The sequence below is a fragment of the Acinonyx jubatus genome, chromosome B1 (assembly GCF_027475565.1).
Source record: "Acinonyx jubatus isolate Ajub_Pintada_27869175 chromosome B1, VMU_Ajub_asm_v1.0, whole genome shotgun sequence".
Lineage (NCBI taxonomy): Eukaryota > Metazoa > Chordata > Mammalia > Carnivora > Felidae > Acinonyx > Acinonyx jubatus.
Window position 1 is genome coordinate 111,085,885 of NC_069382.1, and position 21,147 is coordinate 111,107,031.

Below are 21,147 nucleotides of genomic sequence, written 5' to 3' on the forward strand. Positions count from 1 at the left end.
AGCGGCGGGGTATGTGGGGAGAACAGAATCGTTTGTGTAGACAATCTGTAATTTTTATAGGCCGAGCTTGAGGTCTAGTCAAGAAGAGGGCTCAGAGGAGCCTGACCAAAGTTTGGTCAAAGAGAGAGTCTGTCGAGTAACACAAAAGGTTCATCTGAGTCCAATGACAAGCGACAGTCTTTCAGAAATGGCACCAAAGAATTCGTATGTTGTATTACCAATTTAAACATTTCTCTGGGGCCATCTCCTAACAAAAACCAAAAATGAGAGACTATTATTCTTTTTTCTTCAGAAGCTCTTTATTCCTTTTGTATGTGTCGTGAATGTGGGTTTCATTTTCATATCCTGAATTTTCAAATCCAAATTTGCTAATGCTTTAGAAAAGAAATGGAATTCAAATACACTGAAATCCCAAACTGATAACTTTACAAACTTAATTTTCTATAAATCCAGCATAATTCCTCTATCATTTTCCTTCCAACCGTACCCACTGTGCCCCTGTTAGTTTAATTCACACGGTGAGACTGAGTAAGTCGGATTCGATGTTCAGTGAGACAGCCGGTAAACCCGAGGGCAAAGAGATGTGGGGCACCAGGCCTCACACTTCCAAGGTCGGCCCTGCCTCCAGAGCTCAATCCCAGCAAACAGCCCCTCCAGGCAGGCAGAGGGCTCTCCTCCCAATGGGCTGTCAGGAGGGAGGCCATAATTTAGTTTACTTGACCTAAAGTCTATGTGACATGCTGGGGTTTGCAGGAGGGAAGGTCAAGTAGAACAAAGAGATGCCCTGAAAACACTTATTTCCACTTGCGCTCTCAAATACTCAACCCAGAGAGCAGAAGACCATTCAGAGTGCTGGCAACTCACTGGACATGAAATTTCCACTTTCGTATTTCTCAACTTTTGCCATCCTTCTCTCTTTGGAGTTAAATACTGCCCCGATCTTTAAAAAGAATTAACACAAGGAAGTTCACAATTGTTGAAATGACAGATTCATTTTAATTTCTCTATACTAGTTTGTATTTGCAAATCCCATAAACTTTTCAAACATACAATTAAAATTTTTTTAAATACATATTTTTCTTCAACGAATCTTCAGAGAAATGGCTGACACCGATGCTGGGGTACAAGATCAGCCTAGATCATCTAGTTATAGCAGAAAGCTTGAAATACAAATGGGGGTGGGGCACCTAGGGTGCTCAGGTGCTCAGGGTGCTCAGCCTGAGGGTGGCTCAGTTGGTTAAGTGTCCCACTTTGGCTCAGGTCATGATCTCATGACTCGTGGGTTCAAGCTCCACGTAGGGGCTCTGTGCTGACAGCTCAGAGACTGGAGCCTACTTCAAATTCTGTCTCTCTCTCTCTCTCTCTCTCTCTCTCTCTCTCTCTCAGTCCCCCCTACCCCCACTTGTACTCTCTCTCTTTCAAAAATAAACAGACATTAAAAAAAATTTTTTTTAAATGGGGGCAAGTCACAAGGACATGGGAGCCAAGGCGTTGAAACTGTATTAGAAAATGATTAGTGACAGCCCCCTGTGTCCTTGTGACTTACTGTCATTTTTTGTTGTTGTTGTTGTTAGCATTTTTTTTAATCTAAATGCCCTCCCCCCACCTTCCCACTCTCACTGACACCTACTAATTCTTGGCTGATGCAGAATTTAGAGAATCTGGCTATAGTATGATGACTTTTTGATTCCAGCAGCACTCCCCCATGTACCAGTCAGCACTTAGCACTCTAACTATAAACAAGAGCCTTCCCTTATTTATTGATCTGTTTTTGTCATCTATTTATTAAGGCATAGATTTATTAATTCCCTCCTTCTGTGCTCAAGAGTCTGTGGTCACAGCTTACCCAGAACAGAAGTCTCTGAAGCCAATACTGGCAGGAACACTTAAACATAATGGTAGGGGCACCTGGGTGGCTCCGTTGGTCAAGGGTCTGACTCTTGATTTTGGCTCAGGTCAGGATCTCAGGGTTGTGGAATGGAGCCCTGCATCTGGCTCTGCACTGAACATGAAACCTGCTTAAGATTCTCTCTCCCTAAGAGGAGCCCTTTTGCAACTGCTGGTGGGAATACAAACTGGTGCTACCACCACTCTGGAAAGAAATATGGAGGTTCCTCAAAAAATTAAAAATAGAACTACCCTACGACCCAGCAATTGCACTACTAAGCATTTATCCAAGGGATACAGGTGTGCTGTTTCGAAGGGGCACATGCACCCCAATGTTTATAGCAGCACTATCAACAATAGCCAAAGTATGGAAAGAGCCCAAGTGTCCATCGATGGATGAATGGATAAAAAAAGATGTGGGGACACACAAAGGAGAGAAGAATGAAATCTTGCCATTTGCAACCATATGGATAGAACTAGACGGTATTATGCTAAGCGAAGTAAGTCAGTCAGAGAAAAATATATGACTTCACTCATATGAGGAATTTAAGATACAAAACAGATGAATAAGGGAAGGGAAGCAAAAATAATATAAATACAGGGAGACAAACCATAAGAGACTTTTAAATACAGAGAACAAACAGGTTTCTGGAGGAGTGTTGGGTTGGGGAGGTGCGCTAAATGGGCGAGAAGCATTAAGGAGGGCACTTGTTGGGATGAGCACTGGGTATTATATGTAAGTGATGAATCACTAAATTCTAGTCCTGAAACCATTATTACGCTATATGTTAGCCAACTTGGATGTAAATTCAAAAAATAAAAATAAAACAGTAAAAAAAAAAAAAGATTCTCCCTCTCTCTAATCCCTCTCCCCACTTGAGTGCTCTCTCGAAATAAACAAACATTAAAACAACAACAACAACAACAACAAAAAAAGCCACAACTGGTGAATTACCGGAGGCTCAATGCTGACGGGTTTGAGAAATAAAAACTCACACACATTTACGAGTGTTACCTCCAGGAGCCCCACCAGGTTCCCATAGTGAAGGTCAGAGATCACACATAACCAGGTGCTCGGAGCAGGGAGAAGGCAAAAAGAAACATTCTGAAACAGCGCTGACTGAGCACTACTCTGCCCACAGCACGGACTCTACCAGAGCCTTATCTTGCTTGGAAGAAGGGCCATGAGCCAACTCCTGCTCAATCTAGCCTTCCTTTCACACATACGGGAAGGAAAAAATAAAAGGGCCAAGAAACTCTTCTGAAGGTTGCAGCCTAGGAACTGCAGCCCAATAAAATACCAGAGATTCAATCTTAAGTTTATAGAAGGCTACTCCACCCACCCCCAATATCTTTCCACCATGTCAACAGGGCTACAATTCTGTGCAAGGCACAGACCCTAAGAAAGAATTTCTAGGGAAACTCAAAGGCAACAGGGAAGAGAAAAACAAGGACACTAGAAGAAACTCAAGCCTCTGATACCTCCAGCTACAGTAAATAGTAAACCATCTCTTAGCCAGAGACACGTAAAACCTCACACGAAAGACGTACATGCTTCAGTTTCTACCACCCAACACATCGTGTCTGGCTTTCAACAAAAAATTGTAAGGCAAGGTAAAAACCAAAGATATAGAAAAAAACTTTGAAAGGAACCCGAGGAAAGGTGTTCACCTTACCTACAGAAGAGCAAAAATAAAAATTACATCGGACTTCTCCCAGAAACTATATAAGCAGGAAGGAAACAAAAACTTCATGTTGAGAGTGATAAAGGAAACCTTCAACTTAATGTCTTGGGCCCAATACTTTGTTGTTTACCAAGGTCAAAATAACTTGGCAAAACCTCAAAGCAAGGGCTCTATTTCTGCCCCGAGCACACATCGTATATCTGCTTCATTAAAGAAAGTGAGCCGAAAAGACCATTCTGAACACAAAAGAAAAAGGAAGAAACTTCCCTGTTTCCCCTAACATGAAAGTCCTACAGCCCCACATATACTAGAAACTTAAGATAAGGTCAACAACTTTCTGAAATGTCCTTTGTCTAATGATTTGCAACTTTTTATGTAAAAAAAAAAAAAAAACCAACAATGTAAATAACCCTGCACCAAACATTCTTCTGCCAGAGCTCCCTCTGCTATGTAACCCAGGCAGCTGTCCTAACTCGGACAGGAATAAAACTCTCTTCTGTTCTTTTGGAAATTCTAAAAAGGGTGTTCGTTTTGTGTAGACATGAGAAAAAACACACAAACCTGGAATTCTGTATCTCACCAAATTATCCTTCAAAAGTGAAGGAGAAATGAAGACTTTCTCAAACAAAAATTGTGAGAATTTGTTGCCGGGAGACCTACCTTGCAAGAAGTGTTAAAAGGGAAAGAAGATGATATTAGGTCAGAAACCTAGATCTATAAAAATAAAGGAATTCAACATTAAAGGAGGAATAAGGGAAGACCAAATTAAAATTTATTTTTCCTTTCTCTTATTAATTGATCTACCAAACAGTCCGTTCAAAATAACAGCAGTAAAAATATACTCAATGATTACAGCTTATATATGAGTGAAATGAATGACAAGGGATGGGAAGAAAGAATTAGAAATACATGATTATTACAAGGTACTTGTAATGCCTGTGAAACAGTGTATCTAGTGTTATTTGAAAGTGGATTTAAGGGCTCCTGGCTGGCTCAGTCTGTAGAGCGTGAAACTCGGAAGTTGTAAATTCAAGCTCCATAGTGGGGACAGAGATTACTTTAGAATAGAATAGAATAGAATAGAATAGAATAGAATAGAATAGAATAGAATAGAAAAAAGAGGAAAGGGAAGGGGAAGGGGAAGGAGAAGAGGAAGGGGAAGGGGAAGGAAAGGAAGAAAGAGGACTTGGATTAATTGTAAATGTATACTGCAAAATCTAGGGCAACCATTAAAAAAAGTAAAAAGGTATCACTGATATGCTACAAAAGAAAATGGAATCATAAAATGCTCAATTAAACCACAAAAGGCAGACAAAGACTGGAAGACAAAATTAAGAATAAAGAAAAAGGTCAAAAAATAGACAATAAAAATATGACAGATATTAATCAAACTATAGCAATAATCACTTTTAAATATCAATAGGCTAAATCACCAGTTAAAAGACAGATTCGACTAGATTAAAAAACAAGGCCTGGGGCACCTGGGTGGCTCAGTCCATTAAGCGTCTGACTCTTGACTGTGCCTCAAGTCATGATCTCACAGTCCTGGAATCAAGCCCCTTATTGGGCTCTGCGCTAACAACACGGAGCCTGCTTGGGATTCTCTCTCTCTCCCTCCCCCGCTCACGTGCACATTCTCTCTCTCTCTCTCAAAATGAACATTAAATAAACATTTTTTTAAATTGAAACTTTTTTTAATGTTTATTTTGAGAGAGAGAAACAGAGCACGAGTGGGGGAGGGGCAGAGAGAGAAGGAGACACAGAATCTGAAGCCGGGTCCAGGCTCTGAGCTGTCAGCACAGAGCCCAATGCAGGGCTCGAACCCACAAACCACGAGATCATGACCTGAGCTGAAGTCAGACACTTAACCAACTGAGCCACCCAGGCGCCCCTAAAAAATTTTTTTAAAAACAAAAACAAAGGCCCAACTACAGGTTGTCTACAAGAAATCCTCTTTAAATATAAAGACACGTATTTCTTTTTTCTGTTTCTTTTTTCGAGAAAGAGAGACAGACTGCGAGTGGGGAAGGGGCAGAGAGAGAGGCAGACACAGAATCCGAAGCAGGCTTCAGTCTCTGAGCTGTCAGCACAGACCCTGACGCGGGGCTCGAATTCACGGATGGGGAGATCATGACCTGAGCTGAAGTCAGACGCCCAACCAACTGAGCCACCCAGGCGACCCAAAGACGCGTATAGATTAAAAGTAAAAGGAGGAAGGAAGATATATCATGCTAACACTAATCAAAAGCAAGATGGAAGAAAAACAACGGTGTATGGATGGTATTAACTTAGACTTGTTACAGTGATCATTTTGCAATATATATAATACTAAATCATTACGCTGTACACCTGAAACTAATATGTATTATAGGATACAAATTTTACATATATATTTAAATGAAACTAATATAGGATATAAATTTTATATATATACATATACATGTATAAAGGAAAAAGAAAGCTGGAGTAGCTATGTTAATTTCAGACACAGCAGACTTCAGAGTAAGGAAAGTTGTCGTGGATAAAAAAGGCATTACATAATTACATAACAGAGTCACTAAGAAAACCAGCAACCCTTAACGCTTAGTAATTAACAACAAAGTGTCAAAATATGAAACTGACAGAACCACAAGGAGAAAAGAAATCCAGTAATAGTTGGAATCTTTAATACCTATTAGATATGGAGCAATCTAGCCAACAAAAAAATCATCAAGGACAGAGCTAAACTCAACAGTACTATCAATCATACAGATAGAATTAACATCTATAGACTATTTCATCCTAAAACAGAAAATACACATTCTTCTCAAGCTCACATTGAACATTCACCAAGATAAGCCTCACTTGGGGCCACATCCAAAACAAATGCAAAAGAATATAAATCGTACAATATATGCTCTCAGACCACAACGCAATTCAAATAGAAATCAAAAAGATGGCTAAAAAATCTCAAAATATTTGGCAATTAACACACTTCTAAATAATACACGGGTCCAAGAAAAAATAAAGAAAAATTAGACAATATTTTGAACTACATGAAAATGAAAACACAACTTACCAAAATTTGTAGGATGAAACAAAGCAGTACTCAGAGGGAAATTTGTAGCACTGAATGCATATATTAGAAAAGAAGAAACACCTAAAATCACTAATCCAAAGTTTCCACTTGGAAAAAAGCAAATGAAATGCAATGTAAGCAGAAGAAATAAAAATCAAAGCAGAAATCAATGAAATTGAGAACAGATAATCAATAAAGAAAATCAATGAAACTAAAAGCTGTATCTTTGAAGAAACCAATAAATTTGATAAAATCCTAGCCAGGCCAACAAAAAAAAGACACAAATTACTAATATCAGAAATGAAAAATAGGACATCATTATGGATCCCAGGAACATTCAAAGGATAATAAAGGAAACTATGAATAACTCCTTGCTTGCAAATTTAATAACCCAGATTAAATGGACCCACTCACTGAAAGACACAATCTGCCAAAACACACACAAGAACTACTAGACAATCTGAATAGACCTGTATCTATTTTAAAATTGAATCAATAATAACCTTTAAAAATGCAAAGCACTAGGCCCAGATAGGTTCACTGGTGAATTCTACTCAAATTCTACTCAACATTTAAGTAAGAAATTATACTAATCCTCTACAATCCTTTCCAGGAGATAGAAGCAGAGGGAATAATTCCTAACTCATTCCATGTGGCAATTACCCTAATGCAAAAATCGAACAAAGACATTACAAGAACATTAAAGACCAATATCGCTCGTAAACAAAGATGCAAAAATCCTCAACAAAATATTAAGTTGAATCCAACAATGTATAAAAACAATTATACACCATGATCAAATGGGATTTATTACAGAAATGGAAAGTTGGTTCAACTTTTCAATTAAAGCAATCCATCACACCAATAAGCTAAAGAAAAGTCACATGGTCATACCAGTAAATGCAGAAAAGCATTTGACAAAATCCAATTCCTATTCATGATGAAAACCCTAGCAAAGTAGGAATAGAGGGAGACTTCCTCAACTTGATAAAAACATCTAACATCATATTTATTGGTGAGAGACTTGAAGCTTTCCTGATAAGACCAGGAAAAAAGCAAGGGGTCTCCTCTCACTACTCTTTTCAAAATCACACTGCAAGTTCTTGCTAATGCAAGTAAATAAAAAAAGGATATAAAAGATGAACAGACTGTGAAGAAATAAAAGTGTCTTTGTTTGCAGATGACCTGATAGTCTACATAGAAAATCTGAAAGAATCGACAAAACAAAACCGCTGGATCTAAAAAGCAATTATAGCAAAGCTGCAGGATACAAGGTTATGATATAAAAGTCAATCACTTTATATACATCAACAAGTGGAATCTGGAAATTAAAAACACATTACCATTTACATCAGCACCTAAAAAACTGAAATACTTAGGTATAAATGTAAAAGTTATGATCAAAATCTTTACGAGGAAAACTATAAAACTCTCGTGAAAGACATCAAAGAAAAGTTTAATAAATCAAGACCTATTCCACATTCACGGGAAGTAGGACTCCATACTGACACGATATTAGTTCTTCCCAACTTCATCTACACATTCAACACAGTCCCAATCAAGATCTCAGCAAGATATTTTGTGGATGCCAACAAACTGATTCTAAGGTCACAAGACCGAGAATGGCCAACTTGGTATGGAAGAAGAATAAAATCAGAGAACTGACACTCCTCGATTCCAAGGCTTACTATAAAGCTACAGGAGGCAAGGCAGCATGGTATTGGTAAAAGAACAAACAGATCAATGGAATCAAATACAGAGCCCAGAAACAGACCCACATAAATATAGTCAACTGATCTCTGACCAAGGAGCAAAGGCAATACGATGGAGCAAAGGCAATACGATAGAGCAAAGGCAGTCTTTTCAACAAATGGTGCTGGAAGAACAAGACATTCACATGCAAAAACAAACAAAAAGAATCTAGATTCAGACCTTATACCCTTCACAAAAACTAATTCAAAATGCAAAACTATACAACTCCTAGAACATTGGGAAAAACCTAGATGCCTCTGGGTATAATGATGACTTTTTACATGTACCAAAGGCACAAACCATAAAAGAAATAAATGATATACTGGACTTCATTAAATTAAAACTTCTGCCCTACAAAAGACAATGCCAAGAGAATGAGAAGACAAGCTACAGGCTGGGGAAAAAATATTTGCAAAAGAGAGATCTAATGAATTGTTACCCAAAATATGCAAAGCAGTCTTAAATCAACAATTTAAAAAATGGACAACCTGCTTTAAAAATGGGCCAAAGACTTGAACAGACACCTCACCAGAGAATACAGTAAGCATGTGAAATCATATGCCATTAGGCAAATCAAGTTAAAAATATAAGCTACCATCATTACACACCCAGGAGAATGGCCAAAACCCAGACACTGACAACCATAGAGGTTGTCACGGATGTGAACAGCAGGAACTCTCACTGCTGGATGCGCATGCAAAACAGTACAGCCATTTTAGAAGAAAGTTTGTCAGTTTCTTACAAAACTAAACATACTCTTAACATACAATCCAGCAATCATGTTTCTTGCTGTTTACCCAAATGAACTGAAAACTTATGTACACACAAAAACTTGCAAATGCTATATACTATATGATACCCACTACAGAACATTCTAAAAAAAAAGACAAAACTATGGAGACAGTAAAAAGATTACTGGTTGCCAGAGGTTAGGGGGGAGGGAGGGATGAACAGGCATATCACGGAGGACTTTGGGTAGTGGAATTACTCTAGATGAGACTATAATAGTGGATATATGTCATTATACATTTTTCAAAACCCAAGGGTGACCCCTAATGTCAACTATGAACTTTGAGTAATAATGATGGGCCGGTGTAGGCTCATAGACTATAACAAACATACCACTCTGGTGCTTGATAGTGGGGAGGGCTATGGGGCAGGGGACAGAGAGAATATGGGAACTGTATACTAATCTGCTCAATCTTGCTGACAAACCTAAAACTACTCTAAAAAAAAAAAACACAAAAAACAAAAACAAGTCTCTTTTTTCAAAAAAAGAGTTAAGCATTGTACAATACACACTTAGATTCATGATTTTCAGGCCTACTTCTAAGCCTTAATTTCAGATTAAGCATTTCAAGATCCTAAAGTGAAGTTTCAGAAGTGTAAAAACAGTGTAGGAGACTAAAAGCCCTGCTGGGCAACTTCTACTGATCATTCATATCCCTGCTAGAAAACCTTAGGCATCGGTACTCCAAAGCCTTCTTGGTCATTTGGTTACTTTAAAAGATTCTTAGGCTTACTCCCTGTAAAAGTCCCACCACTAAAGGGAAATGTTAAGACAGTTGCAAAGTCGTGTTTCTTACCTTTCTTAGGGCACTGAACATCATACGTTATTTTGTTAATGACAAGTTTAAAATCATTCATTAGCAAAATTTCCATTAAAGTGGTAGCTGGAATTTCACGGCCATCTGAAAGAAAATACACAAAGCAAAATTACGTCCTTGTTTTAGAACATAAGAACCATCTTCCAACATATAGAAAAATATTAACCCAGGTCCTTACAATACAGTAGTGGACATTTTCCTTTTGGGAGGCTAATACCCAATACTGTTCCCATGGGGTGGGGGGTGGCAATCCTCCCTTCTTGCTCTACCTCTGAGTACACTAGACAGCCAGAGCAGGCAGGTGCTCCCTTTTCTCACTGTCAGGGAAGCTGGGATCCAGGTGGATGTTCCTGGCGAGACTGTCTCTGCCAAGGTCATGTGAAGATTCAGGGGAGATGGGAACTCTTCACAGCAAAGCCAGAGCACTGGAGGTGTCATGGGGGTGGGGGTGCAGATGAGTGGAGCCCATCAGGTGGATCTTAGGCTAACTTGGATTTTGCTCACATCCTCCCTCGGGGTTCCTGCCTTCTTCTGAGCCTGGCTTTCTGTCAAATGCCAATCTCCAGAGCTGACACCTTCCTCTGCTCAGCCAGAGTCCATTATCTGCTACATACAGCTGTGCCCCTGACTGGAATGTGTAAGGCACACAGGTAGCATTTAAAAGCCTACTTTTAAATTACTAGAGGCGACTGATTTGTTAAAACTAGGTGGCCAAATACACTGCCAACCATTACCACACAGGGCTCCCTGCTGTTCTAGCTGGGGAAAGGTGAATAGAGGCAAAGCTTCTAGGGGATGGGGGTGCTAGGGACGGTAATAAACATAATCAAACCTAAAGGGTCATCTGCTTGTGTGCAGTTTATTTTATGGAGTTAGAAAGTGGTAGGAAAGATTCTAACAGTAATTTCAAATATCCTAGGAACAATTCAGAAAAAAAAAAATCTCTTGGAAAATTTTAACCTCAGCGTGCTTTGCATAACTTCTCATATAGCCTAGTTTGTATTATATTTTTGACCTTTAATGTAATCCAAGTTTAAGAAAGCAAAAACCTGGCGCTGGGTAGGGGTTTCTCCCTCTAGAACAGTCCACATAGAAGTGATATAAAGTCCAGGACATGTATCTTCTCCTAGCGTGGCATTTGCCTGGCTACATTCAACCAAAGCTATTTCAGCTACATTAATATGCATGACAACAGTAATGCTGCTTGTAAAATTGGGAAGAACCCGGCTGTCTGCCTCCAGTCTGGCTCTCTGTAGTTCTTTTGTTCTAGAAGGCAGCGAGTCAGTTTGCACCTGGGTCTGTTCCTCGAATTTGGCTGTTTGGGTTCCTGTTCATCAGCTGGGGTGACATCATTTTCCCAGGAATTGCCAAATAATTCAACCCACACTATGGGCAAAACTGTGACAAGCTTCGAACACTCTTTTCAAGCCCAAATTAAACGCAGGCAAATTCCACCCACACAGCCTCTTTTTTTTTTTTCTAAAGATCAGTAACGCACCAACCATTTTATGTGACTTTGCAAGTGTCATTTAAAAATTTACATTTAAATGCCTTCAAACCTGCTCCTTAAAATAGGACTGTAAAAAGAAATCACCTGAGTATGGTTTCTCAGTTGAAGTACTACATTATCCTTTATACTAATACAGGAACAGCAAAAGACTGATGCAAAAAAAAACACTTTGAAGGGGCTAATGATGCAGCCTTGCATTTCTCACCTATTCTTGGGCAAGTATCGATTTAAACCCCAATAGAGTGTTTTCACTCAGTCCAAAGAGACATTTTTCTCTAAGATCTCCAGTCTTTTCCTTTGTGTTCTATGTTTCGAAGCTACTTAGTTTTTCAGAAACAAGCAGGGTATACACATCACTCACTGCTTTCACCTCGCTTGTATCATTCGCTCACAGGGTGCTTACGGGGTACATACTACCAGGCGAGTACGAGTGCCCCACTGGGCTCACACCTGCCTGCTCTCAGGAGCTTAGGAAGGCAGGCGCGCTGGCCCTGTAGTGAAGGTCCATGGGTGTTCAGGGCTCCCGTGACGGTTCAGTCTAGTTCAGGGATGAAGTATTAGGTCACAGTGGCCACAGGACTAAAACCTTATTCTCTAATCCTGGTTTCATCAGGAAGAAAGCTCCCCTTCCAGTTAAATCCAAAGTCCTTACAACAGCCGATAAAAAGGCTTTCCCTAACCTGTCCCTCTGATCTTCCCTCCACCCAGCTGCCTCCTTTGCAGTCACAGTGAGGCTGGCTCCCACAACGGGGCCTCGGCCAGCCAAACTTCCCCCATCTACACAGCTCCCTCTTCCCTTCCAGGTCTTCCCTCCAGGGTGACTTAGCGGGCACCCTCCCCACCCCCGGAACCCCACCTCCCCTAGAGCATCTCCTCCCCATACCTCCCCCCCAGCCCCACACTCTGAAAGCACCTCCTGCCACAGCACACAGCCCCCCACTCTGTGAGCATCTCCCCCTCCACCACACTCCCCCACACCCCCCATTCGTGGGCACCTACCACCACACTACGCTCCCCTGCTGGAGAACACCTCCCTCCCCACCACTGTCCCCGAACTGCTTTTGCTTGGCAATATTCATTATCTGACATACTGCATATTTTACTTCTTTACTTTTTTCTTTCTCCTCTTAAAATACAACCTCAATAAGAGCAGGAGGTTTTGTGTTTTTTGTTTTGTTTTGTTTTTAATCTCTATTGTTCTTTGCCTCTGGCACCTAGCACATTACCTGGCATATATTAGATGCTCAATCTGTTGAGTAAATAAATTCTTAATTTCTATTTTTCCAACTTCTATATCTATACCTTATTTGGTTCTGAACTTGGAGAGGGAAGAATATTTATTTCCTTTTCAAAACCGCAACAGTAATCATTAACACTTTAATAAGTTTATTCTGAGCATGTAACACTACAGTAAAATAAAAATGAAAATTTGGTCATTTATCTCTATTTGCAGCCTGTGTCATTAAAATTTTCTCAGAAAAAACCTTCGGGCTAAGTTTATGAAATAAGTAACTAAAACGTACACTAAACTTATCCCATTAATTTTTTATTCAACAGAGTTAATTTTTTTTATATCACAGATATACAAAAATGGACACAGTAAAGGTCAACCATTTATTATATAATGAATTAAAGAATCAACTATCTAGAACAGAAACAAAACAATGGTTCAGAAGAAGAAAAAAAGACAAGTTGAAAAAATATATATATACCTGTTGTCAAGATGGCTGCAGTTTTGACACCTTTATCTTCATTTTGTAGGTCCCGAAGGAATGAACCAACTGTTGATAACATTGGTTTGACCACAAATTGACAACGCTCTTTTCTGGATGGCAAAGTAAGGGTTATCAAGGGAAGGCCATGTCTATAATTAATGGTTATTTCTGTTAAGGAAAAAAAAGTAGGAATACAGGAATAGGTAAAATTTAGTTTTTAAAAAACAACTTTAAAATACAAGATTCTATAGGAATGCTTAAATATGAAATTCATAACCCTCTGAATTCCTGTAATAAGGCACTACTATAGGGCCTTCATTATACTCCAATTTACATATTCTCTAGCATTCTATAACATTTTATTATGATTATCTGCTTAAAGTCTTGCCAGGTGAAGAGTTAAGTTCTTCAAGGCAGAAACTGTTTCTAATTCATCTATAAATCCTATGATCGATGGGGTGGGAGTTTGCCAAAAGACATCAGAGACATTATGGCAGCAGAGAGGGAGGAACTGAACTAAGGGTGGGGCGGGGAGAACATGGAGGGGCATAAGAAAGTCCTTTTTGTTCAAAACCCATATTTCTCCTTTTATTTGGAAAAATGGAAACACCTTAGCGTAGGAATCAAAGAAGTGATAAGAAAGCTTACCATCAGGGGGCACCACTGTACTATAAAGATGTGATTGACTGTATTTTAGATTTCCACACAGCTTCACACACAAAACCTGTAAGAAAGATTATTTCTTCTTTTAGAAAAAGTGGGAAAGTTGAAATAAGTGTCTTTACCAGAAGATTTTTTTTTTAACCTTACGGGACCAGCATGATAAAAACTTCAGCTTCCCAGATAAACCCTTGGAGAAGCTCACTACGCCTTTCTGACTGCTTTCTTGTCCCATATAGTAGGCGCTAGCCACATGCGACCATTAAAATTAAAATTATCGCTAAAAATTCAGTTTCTCAGTATCTTTGCACATTTCAAGTGCTCGAGAGCTCCGTGTGCCTAGCGGCTACCATGCTAGCACCAAAACAGAACATTTCCATCACAGAAAGTTCTACCTGATAGAATGGCTGGTCCTAAAACATCTAAATGGCCACTTTTCTATGGAACATGTTTTAGCATTGGTGCTTGTGTTTACAATTGTACTGGACCCAAAGGAAGGCCAGATGACATCATGGTGCACTATGTGCACAAAGACACTGTGGTAGTTAGTAGGAAGAAAGGGCACTGAAAAACTGGTTCACAGGCAAAAGAACCTGTTCCAGAAGAATTAGTACCATGGTCACAACATCCAGTTTTGTTTTGTTTTGTTTTTTATTGTATCACCTGGCGAAGAGTTTACTAGCAATAAGTTTTCCAGTAACTATGCAATGAAGAATTCTTTTCCAAATTGGATTTCCAACCCTTCATTTATGCGAGTCGGCACTGTTAAATCAGGTAGTTAAAAATGTGCTCACTGCTATGAAAAATGAAACAATGAGTGACTCAAATGATGTTCCATTATGCTCAAAATCAAAACAAAGTTCTCAGTAAGTGAAACAAAACATTCAAATATATATTTCTAGTATTAGGGGTGCCTGGGTGGCTCAGCTGGTTAAGTGTCAGACTTCAGCTCAGGTCATGACCTCAGGTTCATGAGTTTGAGCCCCGTGTCGGGTTCTGCTGACAGTGAGGAGCCTGCTTCAGATTCTGTCTCCCTCTCTCTCTGGCCCTCCCCCTGCTGCATGCTCTCTCGAAAATAAATATTAAAAAAACCCAAATACATATTTCTAGTATTAAACACAACACAGGCTATTAGTTACAAGATATCTGTCATATTAATTTAAGGCTTCGTTTGAATTTTATTTCTAAAAATAATACAATGAAAAAGAAAAAAAATCTGATTATTTCTAAAACAGATGTAGCTCTCAATGAGTAAAGATATGCAGAAGTTTTCCAAGTTTGCATACTGGATGTTGTACTACTGTTTTTTTGTTTCCTACTACTTTTAAAGTATAAGAAACTAAGAAAAATATATCCACTTGAAAACACATCACAATTCTCTACCAAAATACTTCTTTAAAAATATTTAATGATATAGAGGCGCCTGGGTGGCTCATTCGGTTAAGCCTCCGACTTCGGCTCGGGTCACGACCTCACAATTCATGTGTTTGAGCCCCACGTCAGGCTCTGTGCTTACAGCTCAGAGCCTGGAGCCTGCTTCAGATTCTGTGTCTCCCTCTCTCTCTGCCCCTCCCCTGCTCGTGCTCTCTCAAAAATAAATAAATGTTAAAAAAAAAAAGTAATATAAATGCATTTAATGATATGATTCTCTATGTATAAAAGTCTAATAAAAATGTAGGGCATAAAAATTAAAAGCCTTTCCCTTACCTCTGCACCATCCCACAACTTCCCCCAGAGATCATCGCTGTTAGTGGTGATAAAGACTCTCTTCTTGACTAAACTTTAGTCCAGCTCCTCTAAGCCTGATGGAGCCCCATCCTTGGGCATGTCCTCTAAGAACCCAGTTTTAGCAAGAATCCCGTCAGTTTAGCCAGAATCCTCCCCCTCTCGATATCTAATCAAATTCCTCATTCCCCACAATCCCCCAGGTATTGTCATTATCTGATCATTCTAGTCAGGCTTCAGCAAGAATCCTGGTAGGTCAGGTTGCACAGAATTACCCTATCCTGGTAGTAACTTTCCATCCACTGCTCCTACCGCCACCTCACCTTGCTCCTTGGAAATAAATTGCCGTTTTTTTCCTTGTTGTATTCAGACTTGAGCCCATCTCTCCCCCCACTGCAAAACCCCACTGCTGTGGTCTCCCTGAATAAAGTCTACCTTACCATTCTTCCACAAGTGCCACGGATAATTTTCTAACAGTGATTTGGCATGTACCTGTCCAGACTTTTTTCTATAGAAGACCACTTTTACATACTAAATTTTATGCTAGGGTCTGTATAAAGCCAGACAGTCTATGAGTCAGGTTCCTAGATGTCAGTGATAATTCCTGATCAGAAAGTACCCATTATCACTTAATGTGCTGATGAAGTTTCTGGTCTACTATGGAGGAAATCATTTTAGAGGCAACCACTTGTCACCTAGGAAATGCTGAAAGGCAGAGCAGCCAGAGAAAAATACCAAGGCTTTCTCAAGCATGTGTATGCCTCTAAGAATCACCTGAATAGGGGAGCCTGGGTGGCTCAGTGGGTTAAGAATCCAACTCTTTATTTCAGCTCAGGTCACGATTTCACGGCTTGTGAGATTGAGCCCTACGGTCTGGCTCTGTGTTGACAGTGTGGAGCCTGCTTGGGATTCTCCATCTCCCTCTCTCTGCCCCTCCCCTGCTCGTGTGCTCACTTGCTCTCAAAATAAATAAACATTAAAAATTTTTAAAAAGAGCGGGTGCCTGGGTGGCTCAGTTGGTTAAGCATCCAACTTCGGCTGCTTAACCGTGATCTCGCGGTTCGTGAGTTCAAGACCTGCATCGGGCTCTGTGCTGACAGCTCAGAGCCTGGAGCCTGCTTCGGGTTCTGTGTCTCCCTCTCTCTCTGCCCCTCCCCCGCTCGCACTCTGTCTCTCTCTTTCTCAGAAAGAAACATTTTTAAAATTTTAATAAAAAAGAAAGTGTTGGTGGGAAAAATGAAAGTGAAAAAAGGAAAGAAGGAGTAAAGGAAAAAATTAGGAAGAGAGTTAAAAAAAATTTTTTTTAAAGAATCACCTGAATATTCCAATACCATCTGCTGTTAAGAAGATAGGGCTTGCTAAAAACACAGATTCCTGGACTTCACCCCGGGATTCCTGATCTAGTAGGTCTGAAGTAAGGGTGTGAAGATTATGCTCTGAGTCTGAGTAGCTGAGCTCTAGGGGACCCTCCATGGCTTTCAGGGAACTATGTGAAATTTCTGCACAAAATCATTTTGAATACCAAGTGTTTAGTGCTGGGTCAAGGGTTACTGCCTTCAAAGGACACTCAGTATCATGACAAAAGAGGACTCGGGCTTCTCTTCAGTATGTATTTTTCCTAAATATAATTCTAATCACTTTGCAACCTGCTGAAAACTCCTTAGACTTCAACAGCCTATGTAAAGTAGAAAGAACAGGGGCCCTGGATGTGCAAAAACTGGGATTCTAAAGTCAATTCAGCCACTTAACAGCTGGGAGATCACAGAAGTCACAGGGCTAACTTCTGCTTTGGTTTTCTCAAGGGTTAGGTGGGAATTCTCTACCTTGTAGAGCTGGTATAAAGATTAAGTGAAACAAAGTATAAGGTACAGTTTATGAGTTCAGCAAGGGCAGCGTGGACCAACCCACCTCCACAGCTTTATCACGTACTATTCTCTTACAGCAGGAACTTAGGCCGCAGTGAAACAAGCCAAGAGTCATGGACTTATCATTAAAGTGCCTTCTTTATCCACTTCTGCCTAGCAAATCCTGTCATTCCCTCAAGGTCCAGCTCAAAAGCCATTTCTTCTTTAAATCTTCCTGCAAGGTGATGGTCTCCTGGACAGAACACAGGCTTCGCAGTTAGAACAAGTTGGAATCCAAGCTTCAAGATATACCAGCTCCCCTGATCTTTGACAGGCAGAGGGTGCAGGAAGACATGGGTTATGAGAAAGAGGAGACAGCTCTAGTTTGAAGAGGACAAAAGGGAATCATTAATATGGGAGAGGTTTGTTTGAGCCTTCAAGTAAATGGGCGCAGGCGTTAACAGAAAAAAGATATATAATGAGCATGTGTTGGGGTCAATTAACAAGATTAGACTTTTTCTGGAGCTCTGCCATATTTTAGATTAATTATCTTTATTACTGTTAATAAAATCAAGATGCAGTTTCCATTCAAGATGGTGGTATAAATTCACACTTAAGGGACCCCTCTGTTCTACTCAAAACCATCATACGTATCTCCTTGTACCAAAAACAAGACAGAAACACAATGTGACAAGCGAGGCCCAAGTGGATAGTCAGCTAGATTCTGGGTCCTATGGAAGAAAGTGTTTCAACAGAAAAATGTACATTGTCTACAGCACACTTTTTCAAGTTAAGACACTCTGGCCCTTGTACCGGTTTGGAGCCATTCCACAACTATCTTTAAACCACAGGTAATTAACGGATAAGTATATAAATTTTGTCCAATCTGGCAGTGATCCAATTGACTACTCACACACACCCCTAACCAGTTTTATCTCTAACTGCAATTCATTTTAAAATTATTTTTTCCATCTAATTTTGTGCACTTTTCATTCTTCCTTTTGGCTGAATATAACATCTGCCTGGTTCCTTTACTTCATTAGAGTTAAGTAAATTCTTTAATATGTGTTCATTTTTATAACTCTGTGACAGTCATATTTTTACCTTTTTTTCTGAAAATTGTAAGAAGTACCTGAGAGTTTGACTCTTTTAGGGTAGAAGGAACTAAAAGCAACCCATGGCATGCCTTCCAGTGATATTTATTTACTTATTTATTTTTTTGATAGTGAGAGGGAGCAGGGGAGGGGCAGAGGGGGAGGGAGAGAATATTAAGCAGGCTCCATGCAAAGCATGGAACCCGATGTGGGGTCTCGATCTTATGACCCTGAAATCATGACCTGAGCTGAAATCAAGAGTTGGACACTTAACTGACTGAGCCACCCAGGTGCCCTAAGCCTTCGAATAATCTAACGACTCGATCTGTGGCATCTCCAATAACGCTGCAACATTCCAGGACAGGGATGTTAAGATGGCAATTTAAGAGCCGATTCTGGGCTCTGGCCATAGGATCCCAATTTTAAGCAATGTAAAATTACTAGCCAGAAGGGGTGAGTGCAGAATGAAAAATAAACTCCTAGAGTCTATAATCCAAAATTCTAATTTATGAGAAATTAAATGCTAAGAAAGAACCAACAAATTTACTTTGAAGATTAATTCCATTTATGGAAAATAAAAATGAGAGTCATCCAAAACAGACTTTAATGTAAATTATATTTAGGGTCTTCAAAGAGATAAAAGGAAGAATTAGCTTCCAGAAAAATCAACAAAAAAATTATCATACTAAACTAATAGAAATAAAACAAGAAACTATGATCAACTAATTAGAATTTCTGGAAACAGAAAAATAACTCTACATATGTGTCAGAAAGCCAGATTAATGGACTAGAAAAATATTAGACTGGATAAAACCAATAGAAAACTAATGAGCTAGGCAATATTTCACCAGGCACAGCACAGAAGGATACAGAAACTTTAAAAAGGAATTAATTTTCACACATTACTGGCAAGAATGTAAAATGGCACAACCATTCTGGAAAACTTCTGGCAGTTTTTTGGGTGACCCAACAATTCCACCCGTAGCTGTTTACCCTAGAGAAATGACAACCTGTACAAATGCTATTCCCTTTCCTCCCACTAGAGGGCATGCTCCCTGGGCAGAGACAGGGAGGTGGTCCAGTTTATGGCTGTATGTATCCCCAGCACCTGACACACAATCTAGGGGCTCAATAAATATGTTAAATAAACATATGAATATCTCTAAGGTGCTAAGGGAAAATAACCATCAACCCAGAACACTATCCTCAGGAATATTTACTTAGGTTTGAAAGAAATGAAGAGCTTTCAGATATACAGAGATGACAGTTTCTCTCCTATACATCTTTATTAAAGAACTTCTTCAGGAAGAATGGAACTAAACCCAGATGGAAGCAGAATGCAAGAGAACACCATTAATGGGCTGAATTGTGTCATGTCTTCCCTCAAACCCACAAATTCATGTTGAAGTCCTAATGTCCAGGACCTAAGAATATAAATGTATTTTAAAGAGGTAATAAAGTCAAAATGAGGACATGAGTGTGGGCCCTAATCCAGTATAACTGGTGTCCTTATAAGAGGAGATTCAGACACAGACATGTGCACACACAGAGGAAAGACCCTGTGAGGACAACATGAGAAAATGGCCATTTACAATCCAAGGAGAGTGGCCTCAGAAGAAACCAAACTTGCCAACACCTTTCCTTCAGACTTTTGGCTTCCAGAACTGTAAGAAAACAAAGCTGTTGTTTAAGTCACCCAATCTGTTATGGAAGCCCTAGGAAATTGATACAAACACCAAAGCTATAAAATATGGTGGTAAATAAACAACTCATTTTAAGAAATTTTAAACCATCTTTTGATGTTAAGATGAGTGGAAAACTAAACAAGGTTGGGTGTGTTACAATGAATGGATTCTTAGAACATGTGAAGATCCTTGTCCAATTCAGGAGGAGGGCAAAGACAATGAAAACGTAAGACTTTGTTTAAAAAGTTATAATTACATGTGTACGTTAAACACTTAAAGGAAACCACTCAATCTACAGTTTCTAATATGGTAGGGGAAAAAAAAACCAACATTTTTCAAGGAAAGTAGAAAAAAAGCAGTAAAAAGCCCTTTAAAAACTAGCAAATTAAAAAAAAAGACAAAAAGAAATGTAAGAAAAGAAAATTGTGCCAACTTCAGAAATAGAAGACAAGCATCTACAATCCCACCACCCCCTGGCTTTTCATTCCAGCCTTTCTACAGATACAGACACTCATGTAATTGTAGTCCACAGAGAGCTGATCATTAATGTTTTATAAGCATTCATCCACCTCAAAAATTTTTCATAAACAAAATTTTAAATGCTCTATAACCACTTATCCTATGGGTGTGCCAAAATTTACTATTTACCTACTGTTGGACAGTTCCATTTTATACACTATTTCTATAGATTTTTCCTCATCAGAAAGGAACGCATGCTCATTTTAGAAAATCTACACATCACAGATGCACAAAAAGAAAAGTCACCAGAAAACCCATCATCTAGAATTACCACAGTTAACACCAATGTATACCTTCCAATTTATTACCTATGTATCGTATTCAATTTTCCACCATTGCAGCTAAACTGATTCTAAACATCTTTGCACATAAATCTTTGTTTGCATTTTTTTCTTTAGAGTGCAGT

General features: G+C 39.3%; 1 protein-coding gene across 7 annotated transcripts in view; it reads right to left on the reverse strand.

Annotated features, from left to right (window-relative positions):
• The window catches only part of MCUB (mitochondrial calcium uniporter dominant negative subunit beta), a 104,339-nt gene that overhangs the window by 21,387 nt on the left and 61,805 nt on the right, over positions 1–21,147 (reverse strand). For 6 of the 7 annotated variants that reach the window (XM_053217068.1, XM_027062343.2, XM_027062347.2 and 3 more), the window contains 3 exons: positions 13,863–13,938; positions 13,212–13,382; positions 9,969–10,073 (listed from right to left, as the gene is read on the reverse strand). In XM_053217068.1, the coding sequence (XP_053073043.1) occupies positions 9,969–10,073; positions 13,212–13,382; positions 13,863–13,938 (352 nt within the window). Of the gene's footprint in view, positions 1–9,968; positions 10,074–13,211; positions 13,383–13,862; positions 13,939–17,507; positions 18,363–21,147 lie in introns of those variants that run through there. The other variant, XM_053217071.1, reaches the window with a different exon arrangement.